Here is a 16,169-nt window from a genome sequence, read left to right on the forward strand (position 1 = left end):
TTAGAGTAAATAGTGGTCTTTAACCTTGTATAAGTTTTGTTTAAAAATAATGCATAGGTAATGAGAAAATCGTAAAAACATGCTCGCCAAGGGATAGGGGTACTTTCTGCAGTATATTTTCAAGGGTAGGGGTGGTTTCCGCAGGGATGTTGCAATAACCATATATATTTTTGAAAAACACTATTGATGAAGCATATGCCCATATGAATCAAAAAGAAAACAAAAAATTTTTTTTTCAACCCCCCATTTTATTTTTTTTTGGCTACAGGAGTTGCACTAGGAAATCGCTTTTAGTGTCCATGCATGGGTAATAATAACGTGCACAAAATGATATATGAAGTATATTAATAAAGGGCATTGTGTGTGAAGGATTCCAAGAAAATCACTTTCTTCATTAATTCTTCTTTTTTTGGGGTGGTTCCGTGGAAAAAATGGGGGTGCATTACACCAATTTTTAAATAGCACCAGCACATGGGTAATTGCTGAAAGTAGTTTTACTCTATCATAAACGGTTCAAATGATATAAAAAGAGGTTTTTTAAAATGTAACACCCTGTAATTAAAAAAAGGGCAATTACCCTTAAATGAAACCTATACCAAAAAATTACTCACTTATTTTTAAATCATTGTCGCAGGATTTCTTCTTAATTTCCATTACATTACTACTTAATTCCTCCATTAATTACATTAATTAATTTTTTTTATACATCTTTTTTTTAAAAATTGTCAACTTTGGGGACTCACCCCCATTAAACGGTGGGTGATAGACATTTGCTGTTGAAAAATAAATTGTAGAAAATATAGTCCTCTTCATATTTCTATAAAAGAAATTTTTTGCAAAAGGGACAGGCAGGACTACGTTCCGCAAAATCCACAAATTACCCCCTTTAGGGGGGTGAAAAGGGTATGGTGGTACGTGATGATTTACTATACTGGAATGGGGTTTGTTTAACAGGAAGGCACTATGTACTCATAACTTCTTTATTTGGTTAAACTAATACCGTATAAATGTATTCAGTTGATAGGTGACATTATTCTGCTCTAACGGCAGCAACCTCCCAAGCCTAACTAACTAATTCAACTGACCCACTAATCACTCAAATCTGATCGTGTTCCCATATTTATCAAATACTTCGTTTTGTAAATATGTTTGTATATATTCTCGTTAGTGTGTCAAAATGAATAATCACAACCTTGTTGAGTAAGCAAAACGTGGACTTTAACTAAGGTGTTCTACTTTGCAATTATTATAACAAATAGGCGTAATATTTATTGTTTTATAAATAAATATCTAACGAATACTTTAGTTAATTTAAGGATTTCTAAAAGATCTAAATAATGAGATAAATCCCATTATATCATCCCCCTTAGAAAAGAAAATTTTCTGAGCCATGTACTGTGCTTCCTTTTTCCTCCCCGAAGAGAAGAAAATTTTCTTACTATCATCATCAACTGATCAACTGACTACATTATATGTATAGATTTGTACAAATTTTTACAAAAAAAAGTATATAAACAAAATTTACAAATATATACAATTTATTTCACTAATTATCAAACATCGTCTATTCTTAGTTATTTCTTTCCTTATGACTCGCGAAAATGTATACTCAGAAATTGTATTTTATACTTTACTTTAATTTCAGAGGTTTAAAAAAATACAACTCCTTCATTTGAACTTACTTGTTAATTTTACTTCTTTACTAGACCATTAAGACAAATCTTTCGATGTTCTCAAGTTTTACATATTTTTCTATTAGAAATTATCTCTTTTTTCTTCTTCTTTTTCTTCTTCTTGTCTGGTACTTCACAATAATTACATATTTCTTCATTTTCTTTATACTTAGTACTTTCTTCATAGTGTACTATTAAACATAAATCTTCTTCTTCTTCATAGTTCTTCATTATATCATTTATAATTTACTTTATATTTCATATATATCTTCCTTTCTATATTTGTATTATTTTCATAGTTCTTCATTTATATCTATCATTTACTTCATAAATTCGTCATTTTCTAACCCTTACCCACTCGATGGGTAGTTTTTCGCAACTTTATACCCTTTAATTTGCTTCCGGTCCTTTTGCACGTCCTTAGTCGTGAGAAGGTTAGTTCCAAAAAGACAAAATGGATAGTTGTGCGCTTGAAAAATCTTCTACATCTTGCATCCCTAAATTCCTGTCTGATCTGATATACTCAGTCTAGGTGAGATCCAGTTAGTTTCAAAACACGAAATGGGTATGCTAATATCTTTTAATTTTCATTTTGTACCTTTTATTTGGCAAGAGTTGGTTTTAATTGTCTAAATTGTCTTTAATTGTACTTTATTATAAAATATTTATACTAAAATTCGACCGATATTAAAAAATTGAAATAAAAAAGTCGGTTTAAAAAAAAAAATTTAGCATTCAATTATGAAAAAAAAATCGAAAGAAAGTGTTAATAAAAATAGACCATATTCTGTTAAAAAAATATCATGAAAATCTCCTACTAATGAAAATCTCCTGAAATATCATGAAAATCTATAAACATAAAGAAAATTTCAGCTTGCAATTGCTGAGTAATTAATTAATATTAAGTCTGGACGTCCATTAAAATATTTTTAAAACTACTAATGAGAAAAACCTACAATAGCTAAATAGTTAATCTAAATTTTTGTTACTAGCTAAATAGAAGTTCAGTTTCTTCACGCGTATAGTCACTTTTACGTCACAAAAATAATCTCTATTTCTCTAATTGAAATACAGTCTTACATGACCTCATTCGAATAAAATAAGTATATATATATATATATATATATATATATATATATATATACATACATATATATGTATATTATAGAAATTTAAAGTTATTTTATATATTATACTAATAATTATGTTACTTGAAGCCATACAAAGTATTCTTCTTAAATAGTACTTTTTACTGTAGGTACTGTAACTTTTTGTACTGTAGGTACAAAATTCTCTTCAATTATTCTATTTTTCCAGATCTTTTGACATTAATCTTCTTCAAATTATCCTTAATACTTGTCTTTCTCTAGGGTAACTTTTTAAATCTTAATATTTAATCTTCTTTTGTCTTTTTCCACAGATGGGATTTTCTTTTCCTTTATAAACTCCGTTACTTCAACATATTTTTATAACTTGTTTTGTCTTTATATTTCTTCTTATATCAGTTCATCATCATTTCTTAACTGACTTTCTTTTCGTCACAAAATCATTGTATATAAATAATTCACTCTCTCACGAGAAAATTCGTTTACTCAATAAAAACTCCATATGCCATTATGGCAGTAGTTGTGGGCTCTCTCACGAGGACGAATTTTATTAGTCCTATGTACGTGGTATAATCACCTTGTATAAAAAATTATTTCTTTTCCGTAGTCATTTTTAATTTTTCCTTTTCAGGGTATGTTCCTTTGTCTTGTCATATTTATCATAAGTAAAAATCTTTGCATTTACTTGCATTTCTCAACAAAAATTTCCATTGATTGAGACATTTCCGTCTCCAATATAAGTCCTTTATGCTGGATTTTCCAATTTCTTCATCATCTTAAAATACTTTCTTTTATCTTTCCTTATTTATAAACATATTGTTCGAATACTAATATCTTATATTTTCAGGTTGATTTTATTTATCATAATAAACTTTCTTCATAAAAATTTGTCGTTTAGCGAATTCTTATGTAGTTCATTCGTTTCAATTTTCAATGTCAAACACGTCATATCATCATAATATTATACTCGAAGTACTTAGTTTAAAAATAGTATAATAGTAAACTGTTATAAACAAAATAACTTCCGTATGCAAAAATGCATTTTCATCAAGTATAAATTACATCAAAATCAAAATAAACTTATTTACTATTTACCTACTCGTATTGTTAAAAATAATTCTTTTAATATATATTTCTTACTTACGATATAATATAAGAATTGCTATGTTTCTATTAAAAGTAAAACTATCGATTAAGATTAAGATTATCTATATATGAAATGTAATTCTCAAAAAAAATCTTCTAAATTAGTGAAATACTTCTAAAACTTAATAATATACGAAAAAATTTTACCTAATTTAATTATATTTAAGTAATAATTAATAATTCTAGTTCCTCTAAAATGATTATATTTATATTATATTAATAAAAAAAATTCATATCTGTGAGACTGTATATGCAATTTAAAAAATAGCTAAAAAGTTACTCACGATTACACATCTGTCCACTAGGTATTATCCATTCCTTTCCATTTTTGTCCTCTTGACGTTTGGGCGTGACCCCATGTCTTCAAACCTTCGTCCATGTCGACGTCTACCATTTGGACTCCCTTATCGTTGGCCTCTCCAGCTCCATATAGTCCGTCCCATTCCATCTAACGATACCAATTAATATGAGGATTGGTAATTTACCCCAAATTTTCTTCGTTTCCTCCAGTTTTTTGCCATCTTTGTTCCTGTTTTCTACTGCCTCAGAAGTCCAGTCCGTCTCTCAGGTCGCCATATGGGTCGCCCAACGTGGACTTTAACTAAGGTGTTCTACTTTGCAATTATTATAACAAATAGGCGTAATATTTATTGTTTTATAAATAAATATCTAACGAATACTTTAGTTAATTTAAGGATTTCTAAAAGATCTAAATAATGAGATAAATCCCATTATAAGGGGGGTTCCGGGGCGAAATTTTTTAAGAAAAAGTTAGTCTCATAATAAGCACCTCTTCATATACCAGAAAAAAAATAAAACCGGACTTGTGTCCATTTTGCAAGGTTCAACCTCTGTTTCCTACACTATATTATGAATTTGAATCGATATTTTTTATCAACAAGTTTAATTAAGCTATATCTTTTATATTGTGGAAGTAGGTACAGTTGAGTCCGCGAGTCTTTACCCCTGCGTCATTAATACCTGGCGAGATAAAACACATACTTTTTATCTAGCATCATTCTATTCCACGCATGAAACTCATGACAAACCAGCTGCCGTTTGTTATTAAGTAAAAACACATGTTATTTTTAAGAACCATCTAGACTCAGTGCATTGAAAAGAGATAGGTACAAAAAAAGACGATTCGGTATGTTTTCATATTTTAAGCACAATTTGTTTGACGTTTCTGCTTTGTTTACTTTTGTGGCTGTCAGACAGTTGAATTTTTTGCGTTTTTTGTCGAATTTTTGCGTTTTGAAGTTTCTTTATATTACACAAACAGTTGTTTTTACAACTAATTTTATATTGAGCTTTGAAATTTTATGGTATATAATAAAATTTTGGCAATTAATATTTAAAACATACAAATCTAACGTCATTCACACAGTAAACAAATGATTGTGTTTAGATTTCCGTCAAAGTGAATAAAATAACAAAAATAAAATGTGTCATTGAATTTTTTTATAAATTGTTTATCTATTTATTAACCAATAATAATAAAATAAACTAAAAGGGAAGTTCCCTAGGTTGGCTGTATACCATATAGTTAAAAAACTCTAACAAGAAGTAAAACCACTTCTATGTAAATTGGTATATTTATTAAAACTTAAAAATACCAATGGATTGAGTAAAATATGTCCAATTCAGAACGTTTTCAGACCTATCGGTCCATCATCAGTGAATGTGCATACTTGGTTCTGGGGCTATTTAGCAAGTATGCACATTCACTGATGATGGACCGATAGGTCTGAAAACGTTCTGAATTGGACATATTTTACTCAATCCATTGGGATTTTTAAGTTTTAATAAATATACCAATTTACATAGAAGTGGTTTTACTTCTTGTTAGAGTTTTTTAATAATAAAATAATTTATTAAGCTACTTCAAATGTAGCTGTAATTCTGCACAAAAATTTTGAAGCAAAACTTAATTTTGACATTCTATATATTTGATAATGTCAAATTTTATAATAAAACCCGTACTCAGAACAGTAGCCACTTTCTGTCAGCTGTTGTTGCGTGAAATACATTTCCGACTTATTTCGTATGCTTTAAATGATGATGCACGGGTAAAGACTCGCGGACTCAACTGTAAGTAGCTGACTTCAAAATTTTTATTTACTAATTTCCGAACTGTTAAAATAGACTTTTGTAAATAATTTAGGATAAAAGATAACTTAAACAAAATTTTATTTTGGAATATTTCTAGATTATTCCAAAACATGACCATATTATTTTAAACATTCAAAATAAAGTTTTTCCGTATATATTAAATATTCACATACCTCCAATTGGATTTCTTGTCCTGCGGAAAATTTCCAAAAGAATGGATGCGTAGGAGTAAATAATAACTACAAAAGGCAAAAAATACATCAAGAGAGCGCTCACGATGACGTAGACCAACTCAAGGCCGTATGAAGGAAAACTGTTGTACGAGACACACTGATAATACCAGGTCTCATTTGGATGAGTCTCCACGTGAAAGATGAGCATCTAAAACAAAAAAGTGTCGTCTCACTTTCTGTGTCAAAATAATATTTTATTTTGACAATTTTTCACAAAATTAAAACGCTATATTAGTCCAGGAACTGAAGCTTTTTACCTCGGAATTTTTAAGTAATGGATATATTTGCTTGAAAAATTGAGAACAAGTAGTGGATAGTCCAAGGATCAAAATCTATATGATGCCGAAAGGCTCTTTTGCTATGGGGTTGGTTTCCACCCCATCTCGAGGGTGGAAATTTTTTATTATATTGTGACCGCAAAAGCTGATAAAAACAATAATTCTAATAGTCGAGGAAATGAAGCTGGAAAAATGGCAAAATCTCGCAATTTTTTCGTCCAGCATCGATTTGAACAAACATTTGGGATTAGGCTCCTTTTACCCTCTAGTTCATTTTCTATATCGAGCCGTTTTACGCTTTTGGTTTTTAAGGGTGAAAACCACCCCTAATTGTAAAATATTATAAAATAAAATTTTAAACTTTAATATTGTCAACATTTGCTTCTTATTAGTTACATAAGCCCAGCCGCACACCAAAGAAACATGAAACGTAAATTACGTTTCATGGAAATAAAACAGTGCTAAACAAATAAACGTCCGCCCATTTATGAAACTCTCCGAAAATAAAAATGTGTCATGAGCATGATGAATCACACTCGTTTCATTGGTAGGCGGACTTTGAGATTTGTTTAGCAGTGTTTTAGGTTCATGAAACATGTTTTTCGTTTCATGTTTCATGTTTTTCGTTTCATGTTTCTTTGGTGTGCGGCTGGGCTAATGATTGTTTTGTGCTTTAAGTTATAATGTCACAATATTTCAACCCTTAAAACCACACTTGTTGTAGCTATATATGAAAAGTTTACTTATCCTAAAAGAATAATTTCGGCTTCAATTTACATAAAATTTGGGGTTAGGATCATCTTACCCTGTACTTTATATTCTATATCATTCTCAAGGGCATTGATTATTTTTAGGGGTGTAAACTACCCTTATTTTCAAAAATTATATAAAAATATTGTAAAATTTAATATAAGTAAAATTTGGTTTTGACTGGTTAAATAATGATTGTTTTATGCTTTAGGATATAATATCATAATATTTCAACCCTTAAAAACCACCCTTAATAACATTGCAATTTTTATAAGTAGACAATTTAATAGATCTATACAGAAAAAAAAGTAGAATTAAAGAATTACAAAAACATTTATTTACACAAAAATACGAATTTACAAATATATAAAAATATACATACAAATAGTTTTTTAGTCATCTAGTATACGAACCGGCTCTGTGGTAATATATAGGTACATTAAAAATGCTCTATAAGGGGACTATTCGACTTTTTCGAAAAAAAAATTAGTTTTACAAACATAGCTCTTGCATTTTTGGAGATAAAAAGTTTTTTTAATAATATTTTTGTAGGATTTTTGAAGAGTAATAAGACTGTGTAAATTAAATTCCGTAAGATCCCTTAATTTTTAATTGAGGTGGGTTTAAAGGGCTCGAATAAGGGGATGTTTGCTCGTAAATAGATGTTTAAACAGCTATATCTCGCTAAATGTTTACTGTAATGAAAATCTATGCATAAGGAAATTTTAGATTATTAAAAAAGCTACAATTTAGAGATCTATCCCTTTTTTCGTATCTGCTGTATTTTCGGAGATATTTTGAAGAAAATGATAAAAAATGCAAAATTGCAAAAAATAAATTTTTGTTTAAACTCCAATTTTTCTAAAATTAGGCCTTTTAAATAGGTCGAACTTTTTGGGTACATTGATAATATAAATATAAAAGGAATAACAGAAAGGCGAAGACCAATTTTTAGTTACAAGGGTAGTTAGGGGGTTGATTTCACTGTTTTTTTTTTCGTAGAGAAAAACAGGTACCGAATTTTTTTATCATAAGTTGCTTGATTTTTATGCTAGAAACTTTTTATTATTTTTTTGAAAGACCTTATTGTATGTTTGAAAAAACATCACGTAAGTTTTCCTGAAAAAAATGCAAAGGTTTCCCGTTATTTGGCTTTGATTATTTCAAATTATGCATTTGACGAAAAAAGCTAACCTTTAACATGCCGAATCTCGGTTTGTATTGGTAGTAAAAATATTATAGAAAAACAGTTTCATTTGTGTTACTAAAGATACAATTTTAGTATCCCCAGTTTTTTTGGTTAAATTCATATTTTTCTAGTTATTCTCAAAAAACCCTATAAAAAAGTCGATTTTTCCGTCGAAAAACTGTTACTTTCAACCACGAATAACTCGAAAAATATTAGTTTTACGAAGAAAATGTAAAGAACATTTTTTTCTTAAAATTACTTTTTACATCGATTTACATGGTTAAAATGTAATAAAAAATTCCCACCCCCGAGATGGGGTGGCAACTACCCCCAAGGTTTTAGCGTACAGCAGCATGATATAGAAAATGATCCTTGGACTATTTTCTACCTTCTGTGAAAATTTCAAGTAAATCCATGCTGGACGAAAAAATTGCGAGCCAAAATGCTTCATTTCCTCGACTATAAGCAAAAAAATGTTCTATACATTTTTTTGATAAAATTAATAGTTTTGGATTTATTCACTATCGAAAGTGTTAGTTTTATATCTAAGAAAAAATGTTTTTCGATACAGGTACTCATTTACGATTCACTCAATTTGTGCCGTAGAAAAAATTTTTCCAACCAAGGTCTTGGGAATATAATAATCTACAATGTCATATTTAAACATTTTTTCGAATCTCTGATGCTAATCTTTCGATTCTGAAGAAAAAGGCATTTTTTACCAAACTACAGAAATGCATTATTGGCTCTTAACTCCAGTTTTTTTTTAAATTAATCATTATAAGCCAGTCAAACTTCTAGAATCTATTAATAATACATAAATAAAGAAGAATGAATAACTACCTTACATTATTATGCTTCCAATTAGATTTCTCTTTTTTTTTTTCAAAAAAATATATTGATTTTTTAACCGCAACTTATTAATTTTTTATTGTAGAAAGTTTGGTTACAAAGAATTTTATAGGTTTTTATGAGATCTATAAGTTTGTTAATATTAAATCCTTTTAAAATCCTTACCCTCAAAGAGAGGTGACTTTGAAATTGTTCGTAAAGGTGGTTTTTGCAGGTTATTACAAGACTTAATTGTCATTAGCTCACTCAATTTTTATCCTAATTTTTTTTTTCAAATCAGGTTCTTGGGAATTCAATAATGTACAATTCTATATATTTAAACATTTTTTCATATCTCTGATTCTAATCTTTCTATTCCGAAGAAAAGGGCATTTTTTACCAAACTACAAAAATTAGTTATTCGCTTTTAACTCAATTTTTTTAAAAACTAATCATTTTATGCTGTTCAAACTTCTAGAACCTATTAATAATACATTTAAAGAAGACCAAATAAGATCAATGACTAATTTTAATTAGGGTGGTGATTAGGGGCTGTTTACGATCACTGTTTTGCTGAAAAATAGGGACTGGCATTCTTTTCATTACAAGTCACTTAATTTTTGAGCTAGAGATTTTTTTAGTTCTGGAGATAAATATTTTTAAATACTTTAAATTAGTTTGAATAAGCTATGCTCGACAAATGCATAGTTTTCCGGTCGCTTGACTTTGAATCTTCAATATTTAGCATTTAACGTAGTAGAGCTAACATATTAAAACGTATAGCTCGATTATTATTGGTTTTATAGGAAATTAAAAAAAAAAAAACGGATTTGCTTATTTTTTCAAAAGGTACATTTTTGTTAAGCAAAGTTGTTTTGATAAAACGAAAACTTTTTGAGTTATTAGCAGAAAACTGATTAAAACCATTGATTTTATCGATATAAAACTAACTCTTTCGATAGCGAATAAATCGAAAGGTATGAATTTTTTCAAAAAACTGTATAGAACATTTTTTGCTTAGAATAAATGTTTTTATCAACTTTTGCGGTCAATAATAATAAAAAATTTCCACCCCCGAGATGGGGTGGCAAACACCACCATGGTAAAAGCGCCTTTCGATATCATATAGATTTTGATCCTTGGACTATCCACTACTTATTCTCAAGTTTGCATGCAAATCGATCCATTCTGTAAAAATTGCGAGGTTTTGTGCTATTGTAAGCTTATTTACTTGGACTATACAGGGTGTTTCATTCATAATTGTCCATATAGTAACTGGAGAAACCTTAGCACAAAATACGAAGATTTAACCTAAAACACTTAAATAAATTGTGGTTCCTTACTGAGTTACAGGGTGTTTTATCTGAAAATTTAAAAACTATTTTTGCTCAGCATTTTAAAACCATTCGACGTATCCTTTTTATACTTGGCAGGAAGTATAGGTACTGTACAAACTACAAAAATATGTTAAACAAACGTTTCTGTCTATTACCAGAGGCGTACGACGGGGGAAAGTGAATGGTTGACCCTTTCCAAACTCTACGCCACTGGTGGAATTGCTATTTTAGTTCAATTTTTGGATTCTCGAACACTTTCTATGAAAATAATACACTCTTCATTCGTAACGATAGAGTCATTCGTTTTCGAGATATTTGAAGTTAAAAATGAAAGGACACGGTTATTTTGATTAATTTATTGTGTCGCTTCATTTCTAATTTCGAATATCTCGAAAACTAATCATTTTATCGTTACGAATGAAGAGTATATTATTTACATAAAAAGTATTTAAAAATCAAAAAGTTACACTAAAATAGCAATTTCGTCAGTCGCGTAGATTTTGGGAAGGGTCAACCAGCCACTATCCCCTGTCGTACGCCTCTGGTAGTAGCTAGAAACGTTTATTTATCTTAATTTAGTAGGGTGTACAGTACCTACACTTTCTGCCAAGTATGATAAGGATACGCCAAATAGTTTTAAATTACTGGGTACAAAATAATTTTTAAATTTTAATCATATGAATCATGTCATAAATGAATCAAAATAAGTGTGCCGTTTCATATTTAACTTCAAATATCTCAAAAACTAATGACTTTATCGTTACCAATTAAGAGTATATTATTTACGTAGAAAGTATTGGAGAATCTAAAAATGGCACTAAAATAGTAATTCCTCTAGTGGCGTAGAATTTGAGAAGGGTCAACCATTCACTATCCCCTGTTGTACGCCTCTGGTAGTAACTAGAAACGTTCGTTTATCATAATTTAGTAGGGTGTATAGTAGTCGCACTTTCTGCCAAGTATGAAAAGGATACGTCGAATAGTTATAAAATCCTGAGCAAAAATAATTTTTAAATTTTTAGATAAAACACCCTGTAACTCATTAAGGAACCATATTTTATTTAAGTGTTTTAGGTTAAATCTTCGTATTTTGTGCTAAGGTTTCTCCAGTTACTATATGGACAATTATTAATGAAACACCCTGTATATAGTATATAGTCTGGGCAGATTATCGGAGAAGAGGCGATTTTTGGGAAAAGTTATTTACCCAAATTTTTATTGCTGGAATCGAATCTTATGATTGTATATACACTGCGGTGCAAAAAAATCGATCCAATAAAAATTTGGTCATTTTTGATGTTTTGAATTTCCTAAACCTGTTGTCCGATTTAAGTGATTTTTTACCACGTTATAGCCTTATCCATTGACAATATCGATGCAGTAATATTGTAGCTAGACAGTTAAACTGTCAGTGTGTACCAGGTATACGAGTCAAACTGTGTTTTTTTCTCAAAGTTCGTATCACCCTGTGGACTATTTTAGCATTTATAAAATACTGAAATTAAGACCCAACTGTTGCCTCAGGTTTTCTTAACATTTTGTTTTTCCATTCATTCGCTTATGTTGAATAATAAAAAAGTTAGGTACTTTAACAACTGGCCATGTTCGTCATCAGTAAAGGGTGTTTCTAAATAAGTGCGACAAAATTTAAGCTATAGTTGGCTATATAAATAAATTTATTAAAACAAAACAAAAGCAAGTTTGACATTTAATAATGCGTTGGTTAGATGGCTCTACTCGAGTTACTTGGAAACATAAATATAATGAAGGAAATTGCTTCATGGGAAGCCGAGAAAATGCATTTTCTAACGTACAGCTGGTTCCTAAAAAACTGATACGACTCTTAGTAAGATTTGATCATTTTGAGCAGTGTATGATTGGTCTGACATTATATTATATTTATTATGACAGACAAATAATAAAATAAACAAACAAACTGCCATTTTATGAGGTTGAAGTTATCTGACCAATTTTAAGATTTGGCAGTAACAATGACAGTATGTAAATAATAAGTATTTATCCTTCAAAATATAATAAATTAAATATAATTAAACTCATATTCATTATATCACACCTCATCAAAAACTTTTTACAAGAACGTAGTCAGCGATTTTGATATAGCTTAGAGCCAGACTACATCAAGATCGCCTATAAATCGTGCTGGTAATTGCCTTGCAGCGAGACCAAAAATAAGAAGAAGAAGAAGAAGAAGAAAGTACACTGCTCAATTTTCTACAAAATACGCTTTAAGAGTCGTATCAGTTTTTTTTGGAACCAGCTGTATACCGATTTTGAACTTTGAGATTACATTTTCTCCAACCTGATTTTTGATTGAAATTTTGGTATTTTTGGCAATTTACACTCGTATTATCGATAGTTTTTATTTTAATAATATATGTTATGATTATTTTAAAGACATGAAAATTGGCGTGAAGAAATAGAATAAAAATAAAAAGGTGATGGTTCAAAAATTATGATCCTATTGTGTATATCTTTGCCGTAAATTCCGGTCAACTTTAAACGGTTGTATCTCAGTAACCACTCATCATATTTAAACGTTTTTCCCTTTAGAGAAAGCGTCCTGCCGTTTTTTTCCAGTAACGTTTTCAATATTCAATTTAATTTAGTATTTCCCGAAATATTTTATGTGTTTATAAGCCAAAAAATTGTTTATAATTTTAAAATATTTCTGAGGCCGTTTAAATAGTCTAATTTTAATTCTGTAAAGTACATTAGATAGATACAGTGTATTTTTATACAAAAATCATAGTTATTCTTATGTATCGTATTTATTGTGGTTCTCATAGCGACCGTACATTTTAAATTAACAATTCAATTGTTGCTAAACTGTTCATTTAATTTTTATCGGCTTCTGGAATTATAATCTGTATAAAAAGGGCTTTTATACTACCAAGTTATTTAATTATTGATAAACAATACTTATCCAAAATTTTAGCTGAAAATTAAAGATTTTGTTGGAAAAACCCGCATTTTCCGGGGACAATTTTCGTCGAACTAAATCGGGAAAAACAAGTCTCTATGTAGAATTTAATTACGGTGAATTTTTATTTGGGTGTTTTTGGTGTAAAGTTAAAATCTTTGGAGTTATAGAGCAAAAATTGAAAAAAACACGATTTTAGGGCGCCATTTTGTTTATAAAAAAAGTAGCACACTATCTGCGGACTTTGCATACCTATATTATTAATACATACAATCATAAGATTCGATTCCAGCAATAAAATTGCTGGTAAATAACTTTTCCTTGTATTTTGCTAATTAGCCCAGAGATATGGTGGTTTGACATTGGTTGCAGTATGATGTATTTTCTCTAGTAATTAGGAAAAATGTTTGTGGCGAGTATGATCAAGTCAGGGTCGAGTAAAAATTACCTGTTTTTTCTAGGTAATACAAAGGCATGTTTTTGTAAAGTATTGCCCATAAGTTTACTTAGTTTTTCACAACATTGCGACTATTTGTTTTGCGTCGCACAACTAACTACGTTTTTTAAGTACAGTTCACATCACTTGGCACTACTTTATTTAGTTGAATTTGACTATCCCTTGCTGTTGCTGCTTCTTGAGATAGGTGGTCCACAACCTTGTTACTTCTCCTTGCTTCGTCTTTTTGTGTAGAAATGGCTGTGTTTGTTTTTCAATGTGCCTTCAGTAAGCTGTCATTCCATCGTTTTCGTGGTCTTCCCACTGATCTTCTTCCTATTGGTGAACCGTCTCTCGCGGTGTTTATTGCTCTATTTGTTGTGATTCGCCTTATGAGGTCTTTCCATTCTACTCTTCTGTTTCTTACCCAGTTATTAATGTTGTTCACCTTGCATCACCATCGTGTAGCTACACTTTTAGTTCTATCCCATAGTGTCTACTCTCAAATTTTTCGAAGCAGTTTTCATCTCTGCTGTTTCGATCAGTCTTCTTGTCCTTTCTGTATCAGGTAGTGTTCCTGCCGCGTTATGTTATTATTGGTCTGAGGACTGTTTTATAAATTGTGCCATTCTTTTCTTTTCTGATATTTTTATTTCTCCCTATTGTGTCGTTCAGACAACTTGCGGCTCTGTTTGTTCTATTCACCTGATCTAACAATTCTGTTTCGAGCTTTCCGTAGCTAGATAGTGTGATCAAATACATCCTGGGGTACTGAAATTTACCTTTAAGAGGGTTGCTGTGATTGCGCGCAACGGAAGGATTAAGGCAGGTAAACAAAACGGTATATTGTGATTGCGCGCAGCGGTCAAATACCTCCTGGTTCTTTCGGAAACAATTCAAGACCTATCAAACATTCGGGATAGCATTTACCGATCTCGAAGAAAATTACTTCCACCACTTCCCAAAAAGGACGATGTTTTCGACGCTTTGGCTACAATTGAAATTAAAACTTCAATAAATGAAGACTTCCTGCTTTCGTTTAATAAGGAGTTAGGAATAGTAATATTCAGTTGTGAGAAAAACTTACAATTTTTGTGTAGTAAAACAAAGTTTTTCTGTGATGGGACCTTCAACTACTGCACAAAATTCTTCACGCAGTTATTCATGATTCACGTGGTTGGTAATGGACATTATGTGCCATTAGTTTTTGCACTTATAAAAAATAAAAAGACAGAAGCTTATGAGCAAGTGTTCAGAACTGTCATATCTGCTTGTGATAGCAAGAATCTGACATTAAATCCCAGTGAAATTGTGTGTGATTTCGAAGAAGCTATTCACAAAGCAAGCCGAAACGTTTGGCCCCAGCTAAAGATAACTGGCTGCAGATTCCACATCAGCCAAGCTTGGCTGAGGAAAATACAGAATATTGGACTTAAAAGAGAGTATTCCGACAAAAACAGTGAGTTGGGGAAGTGGTTACGCTGGTCTTTCGGCCTCATATATTTAGATAGTACCGATGTTTCGGAATGCTTCGTTGAAGAATTGATTGCTGAAGCCCCCAACGATACCCGTATAACGTCCTTCTGCGATTATTTAACGGAGAATTACATTTCTGAATCTGCAAGATTTCCTCCAGAGATGTGGGCTTCATGTAGCCCAAGTCGAGAACGGACTACCAACGCCTGTGAATCTTTTCATAGCCATTTTAACAAAAGATTTTATTCTCCGCATCCTAATATTTTTGTATTTTTAAATGAATTAAAAAATGTTCAAGTAGGATCTTATGCGCAATTAAATAGCTTACATTTACAAAAAAAAATTAAAAATATTAATTATGAAAGAACATTAAATTATGTAACAAATTTGATAGAGAAATTTAAAAATAAAGAAATATCCAGAATAGAATTTGTTAAAACTATATGTTATAAGGCATGTTCAAATTAAATGTCTACTGTACATTATTTAATACAATAAATATTAATTATACAAGAAACACTATTTAGTTTTTTTATCACAACTATTTCAATGTAGTTGTTATTATCTTAATTTTTTAAAATTAGCAAAATTTCCGTTCAAAACGAATTAGAAGTAAATAAAACTTCCGTTTACTATAATTTACGACTTTGCGCGCAATCAC

The 16,169-nt window shown here is 30.2% G+C and overlaps 1 protein-coding gene across 2 annotated transcripts in view; it reads right to left on the reverse strand.

Moving 5' to 3' along the window:
• LOC126882946 (adipokinetic hormone/corazonin-related peptide receptor variant I) overlaps positions 1-16,169 on the reverse strand; it is an 815,905-nt gene that overhangs the window by 243,337 nt on the left and 556,399 nt on the right. For both annotated transcript variants that reach the window (XM_050648023.1, XM_050648024.1), the window contains exon 5: positions 6,211-6,418. In XM_050648023.1, the coding sequence (XP_050503980.1) occupies positions 6,211-6,418 (208 nt within the window). The remainder of the gene's footprint in view (positions 1-6,210; positions 6,419-16,169) is intronic.

Source organism: Diabrotica virgifera, chromosome 4, assembly GCF_917563875.1.
Source record: "Diabrotica virgifera virgifera chromosome 4, PGI_DIABVI_V3a".
In the NCBI taxonomy this organism is placed as follows: Eukaryota; Metazoa; Arthropoda; class Insecta; order Coleoptera; family Chrysomelidae; genus Diabrotica; species Diabrotica virgifera.